Consider the following 6,100-nt stretch of genomic DNA (forward strand, 5'->3'; position numbering starts at 1 on the left):
CGGCGCCGCGGGCGGCTCCCGCCGCTCCCGCTGCTGCTGCTCGGCCTGGCGGTGAGTGGCCCCGGAGGGCGGCGGGGGTGGCAAGGGGTATCCCCCGTCCCCGGGCCGGGGCGGGGGCGCGGCGCGGCCGGAGGAGTTGGGCGAAAGTTGGGAGCGGGACGGGCCCCCGGGGCTGGGCGCGGCGGCTCCCCAGCCGCTCGTACCCGCCGCCGCCGCGGGCGGGCTCGGCTCGGCACAGTCCGGCATGGCCGGGCTCCGGCAGCGCTGCTCCCGGGTGTCTTCCCCGCGCTCAGCCCGTATGCTGCTCTCCTGCTTCCCCTTTCCCAAAGCACCGCCCGCAGAAAGCGCTCCCCGGCGTGCGGCAGCGGCTCCCCGAGCTGCGGCGGGCCGGGTCCCCCGGCTGCCCCGGCCCCGGGGGCTCCGACCGGCGACGCTTCGGTCCCAAGTTTCGCGTGAAAAGCGGCGCGGTGGCAAAGGGTTTCCAGAGGATTTCCCCCGGCGGCGGCTGTGCCGCAGCGGAGCCGCCGCGCTCGGCTTTGTGCACCTGTGTGCGGCACCCCCGCCGCGGGCACCCCCGCCCTGCGCCCCTCGCATGTGGCGCTGCCCATCCCGCTGCGCTCCCCGGGATCGGGGCGTGCTTCATTGACGTTACATGGAGTAGAGCGCTGCTTACCTCACGGAGGCTCCTAGACTTCCAGAAATATTTTAAAGTCTGATTTTTCTTTTTTTCTTTCTTTTTTTTTTTTTTTTAATCCACAGAATTTAGCATAAATAGCTCAAAAGATTAATGAAGGCATGCTTTAAAACAGTACTTTTTTCCATTTATTATCATGAACTACAGTTCATCCTTCTGCCCGGGCAAATGAAGCTAGTAATTAATGAAAAATTAAGTTAATCTTTTTACGCACAAGTGATCTGAAACGTATTTGGAAATGCGTGACTGTGGAGTGCTCACCTAGTTCGTACAAATCAAATGTGGAATTGCTAATCACCATATGCTTATTCTGTACTAATATTAGAATTGCCTTTGTGGGACAGAAAGATTCAGCCCTGTCTGATGCAGCCTTTTGCCTCTGGCAGGGCCACAGCTCTTGGCTCATTCAGGAGGGAGAAGAAATGCTGTGCATTCTGAACAACTTTTGCTTTAAGCTTGATCTAAAATCACAGACCTCTGCTATCTGCACTTCGTTGATTTCAAGTGAAACTGAAGTCAGGCTCTACTCTCCCGAAATGCTGGAGAGGTCTTAGTGTGAATTTTTTTCCTCTGCAGCTCGTCTTTAATATACGCAGTAGTTTTCTCAGTGATACTTGTGGCAGTGCATTCCTCAGATTGAGCATATACTGTGGACCAAGTGGAGTTACAAGTGGACTGAATTTTCCCTCCCTTCAAAATAGCGAAGCACACGGAGTTATTTCTGGTATTTCCTACGATATCCACTGTGACTGTCAGAGCTTATCTTACTGTAACATTCACTTTATATTAATGTAAATATTTTCCTCTGATTTTTTTTCTTTGTAGATTAAAATATATTTTCCCCATCTTTCTTCATATGAATCTGTTGTTCCTAATTGTTCTGGCTGCCCTCTTTGACCTTTTGTGTTGCAGAGCTGGTGTCTCTGAGATGAGCGAGGGGCCCTGCTGTTGTCAGTGAAATTATACAAAGCCATTTTAATTTATCCACATTATTATTTCTTACCTTTCTTAATTTGGCACAGCAGTTTATTTGCTCTGTGATGCTTCATGCTGAGCAGATGTCTTCATTGAGCTGTTGATTCAGCTAATTCTTTCCCCTTTGCTGTGTACAAGTAGTTTAAATTATTTCTTCCAATTTGCATTATCTTGCACTTGAAGGTGTGATTTTTCATCTTGAAATACGTAACTTACTGTACTTGAGGATTGAAAAACTAGTTTACAGCTGTGACATAGCAAAACCTGCTTTTAATTTATTTTGAGTCGATGCAAGGCTGTTAAATCAGGTGGTTCTATGTGTGTAAAGTTAAACTAAAGGTAATACCAGCTGCTTGGTAGGTCAATGAGAAACATTTTTTCCTTCCAGCCAGTCCTTTTTCATGTATCCCAATGTGTTTTGGTTTTTTGGCTTTTTTTGTTTGTTAGTTAGTTTTTCTGGAAGTGCTGACTACTTGCAGTGCACCTGGAACAGCAGCTTCAGTTGTGCATGCATTGCACTTCTGAAAAACAGGGCTCATTTTTTGACCCAGAATTGGAGGTGGCTACATATATAAAAGGGAACCTACAAAGCTGGATGAAAAATACGTTTCAGTATCTTCTAATGTAAGCTGTTAATTTGTTACCTTCAGCATCACTGTGGGTGTGTGACACGCACGTGAGAAAGGTGGTGGGGGGATCTCTGCCTGCTGTTGTTTTATTTCTTGAATGAGTTGGAGAGCAGTGAGGAAGTTGTGGGTTCCCGGTTTGGTTTATCAAGTGGTTGATTGTATTTCATGCTCAGAGGACTGAATTTACTGTTCAAGGCACTGGGAAGGAGTTTTACACCATGGTGGATTAGCATTTCCTCTGATGCATCAGGTGCTGTGCCTTCCCTAGCAGAAGGCAGCCACTGCTTCCCAACAGGATTTTGCATCTGGGTCTGTTTGCTTTGCAAACACAAATGAATATTATCTCGTACCAGCGTGGCAAAGATCAGTTTGTCTTCTGAGTGTTGGCTTAGTGACAGAGAAACTGAGTCAAGAGTTCAGCTGACTGAGCACTGCTGGGAAGCAGACTTTGTGACCTGGTGCCACTCAAACCCAGTGCCTTCAAAGAAGGGCTTGAAAGGAACATTTCCGGCTTCCAGCTCCTCAAGTACTTCCTTCATCCTTAGGAATGCACTAGTGAGCCCTGACACTGACTTGTGAATCCAGGCCTGCAGGGAGGGCTTGTGCATGATTGCCTCTGTGCTGCAGGTAGCCCTGCAGCGTGGCAGCAGCGGCTTGCCTCTGGTGAGTTTGCAGGCAGGGTGCAAGCGCTGCTTCACCACTGCAATGCTCAGGTGCTGTTTCCTGTTGTGGCATTTGGGCTTGAATTCAGGAGTGCCTCCTCCCACCCAATTATTGTTTGTACCACAGGAGCCTCTGGACAGTGTTTTCTGGCAGTCGGAGGGTGTTGCAGAGACAAATCCTTACTTGCTCTCCCCCACTGTATTCATACGTTGTCCATTCCCTCTTCAGAATAATGGATTTGTAAAACTCTGATGTGGGCTATGCTGTGTGTCCTCAGATGCCCTTCCCAAATCAGACCTTGGCTTCGTTACTGTACTCCATGACTTATGGAGGGATGTTTTCAATCCATTGATTTTGGTGACACAGCACCTGTTTACTTTAGAGGCCCTGGAATGTTGGAGGCCGTGCAAGCATGGTGTCATCAGAACTGGTATTTCTGCCCAGGGGTGAGTTCATGGTGTCCCGAGCAATTGGTGGTGGAAGAGGTGCTTGTTCTGTTGTTGACCATTTCTTTTGCCTTTTGGTGATGGAGTTCCTTGAATTCGTCTGTTTCAGTAAAATGGAGGTAGTGAGGTATTTCTTGAGGGCTGCTGCTGGAGGTCTGGGAATGGAAAATCTCTGGTTGCAAATTGCATTGCACTAACTAGCATTGCCTTAAACTTCTTGATGAAGGCAGAGTCACTTTGGAAATAAGTTGTTGTTTACCTTGTTCCTGCCCCCTTTTCAAGCTTGTGAATGGCAAAAAATTGTGATAGCAAAGCAAGTCTTTACTTTTGGCACTGCGTCAGCTGTGAGTGGCTGGTAGCATTGGTGGTGGGTGCTGTGAATTGCACACTGGCAGAACACAGATAACAAAGGTAATTTAATTTGTGGCTGTCTCGATGATGTCCTGTCTGTTGTCTTTTTGTTTAGAGTCATATAGCCTGTTTGCTGGGTGACTGCAAATAGACTCTTTCTTTCCCCCTCCTCACTTTTCCTGGCTGTGGCGCACCATGACTGTGTGGTTGTGCTCTAGGATCAGCTGCTTGCTGGTTTGTTCTGCTGCCTTCCGTTCGCCTCTTGCAGATCATTTCCTTTCTGTGTGAATCTTGCTCCAGCTATTAAAATTAAACTTTGTCTCCTATCACCTGGCAGAAGAATGTGAGGATTAATTAGTTAACATTTGTGCAATGCTTTGAAGATAACAAATGCCATATAAAGTGCTAGAGATTTTCAGGTGTTATCTTTTGCCCTCTCTTCCTTATAAATCCCATTAATAGTGGTTCTGTCTTCTTTTTATAGTACCTCCTACGTGCTTCTTGAGTAGGTGGTATTTCTTTAAACTTCTTGAAAACCCAAATTTTAGTGGGGGATTATGTGGCATATGCTTTGCTCATGCCCTTAACTTCTGTACTCAAATGTGCTTGTTCAGAAGTGATATCTGAAATATTATTTCATCGACAGCTTGTTTAATATATGTATGGTGCCATTGCCTGGCTTGAAGAGAGAGAGCTTCATACTCATAATAAGGAGAAAATTCTTTGTCAGCGTTAGTAATTGACCCTATTACAGTCAGTTGTTAATTAGTAAATAGTTGCACAGGTTTTCCTTCACAGAGCATTCGAAACCCAGTGATAAACCATACAATTAATTTCCTACTCAGAGCCCTTAAGAACATCCTTTAGTATAGACTATTATGCCTGTAGCTTAAACCCCACTGTGTAAGAACAATATGAACAGTAGAGTCTAGTCAAATCTTGACGTCTCCATGGTATTTTTTGCTACCTTCTATATTTGGAAAGTGAAGATAGCAAGCACCACCTTAAGTGGAATGTCTTATTTGTAGCGTTCTTCAGCCTAAGTTAGAGAGTACTAAGACACTCTTTGTCAGGATTTTAATTTGCCTTCCTTTGAAAACAAGAGAAAATATGATACTTACCTCTTTGCAGATATGACCTTCCGCAACAAAATGTCAGTACTGCTTCTGTTTTTTAATTTCTGGAACAGCTTGAGGTGAGGGTTAACTGATATGGATTATGTATGCAGTAAGAATGTGTTCTTCCACAGAGCTTGTGGGAATGAACAAAACCCAGGAAGTGTCCAGTGGGCATCTCTGCAAATGTAAATCTGTTGGGCAAACACAGTTTTCAAATGCTGTTGGTCTTGCAGTGCAGAAGTTGTTGATTTCCCTGTGTGTCTGCTGGAGCCCTGCTCACCTGCCATCCCGTGCTGCTGTAGGTGTGGGAGTTGCTGCTCCTCACTCAGACCATTGGTGCCTTTTTGCATTGGTCACAGACACCACTGAGCAGCCTTTGTGCTGGGAGTCCTCAGCAGGCTGCTGAAGAAGGTTTTGTGAACCCCTGCAGGGGTAATTGGCAGAAGATGGTTTTGTGATTCCAGTGGGATTGCAGACTCCTGCAGGGGCCACTTCAGCTGTGACCCCTGAAGTCTATGACCCAAGAGCTACTACCCTTTGTCTTCCCCACTCCACAAAGTAGATTTTTACCAGGCTTCCTTGAGGTACCTTTGGGTAACAGAGCTAACCTGTCTCCTCCCATCTGGTTTGATTAAAATGTTTCTATAGCTTTTTTAGATATTAATCATGAACGAAAAAAGGGGACTGTCCTACTTATCACTATCCATCTTGGAAGGCATTTGTTACAAATGGCTCAGTGATCAAAGCAGCACAACCCTGAATGTAAATAGCAGCAGAGGGAGGGCTCCTGAGTGAAAAGCAAGCAATTATTGCACAAGGTCAAGAGTGGTTTGTATGATGAGCAAGGAAGATAAAACATCTGCAGTCAAACTGTGATTCTTGTAAACAAGAAGGCTTTTGATTTGAACATCTTTTATTTTTCAGTGGGCAGGAATTGGGGGGAAGGAAGCAATGGGTCAGTTTCTCCCTTGCGCTTGCCTGGAGGTGACTTAGACCTGGTATTGTCAGTACATGCACAGTGTCTGCACCACGGGACCTAGCTGTGTCACCTGCTGATCTGCGGGTTTACAAACCTCTGTCACCACAGTACAGAGGTGTCCCTTCATTCAATCAGCCTTCTGAAGTGCACAGTCCATCACAGGGCTTATTATGGGAGCTGAGTAGGAAAGGAAAGGTGAGATTCTGTCTTCTTGTTGGGATTTCTTCCCCTTGACCACCCCCCCC

At 46.4% G+C, this 6,100-nt stretch overlaps 1 protein-coding gene across 1 annotated transcript in view; it reads left to right on the forward strand.

The window, feature by feature from the left end:
- PDIA5 (protein disulfide isomerase family A member 5) overlaps positions 1 to 6,100 on the forward strand; it is a 98,830-nt gene that overhangs the window by 150 nt on the left and 92,580 nt on the right. Inside the window, exon 1 of the mRNA XM_041405275.1 lies at positions 1 to 51. This exon is cut by the window's left edge and continues 150 nt beyond it. Coding sequence (XP_041261209.1) covers positions 1 to 51 — 51 coding nt within the window. The remainder of the gene's footprint in view (positions 52 to 6,100) is intronic.

Source organism: Onychostruthus taczanowskii, unplaced genomic scaffold (assembly GCF_017590055.1).
Source record: "Onychostruthus taczanowskii isolate IOZ18803 unplaced genomic scaffold, ASM1759005v1 scaffold10, whole genome shotgun sequence".
Lineage (NCBI taxonomy): Eukaryota > Metazoa > Chordata > Aves > Passeriformes > Passeridae > Onychostruthus > Onychostruthus taczanowskii.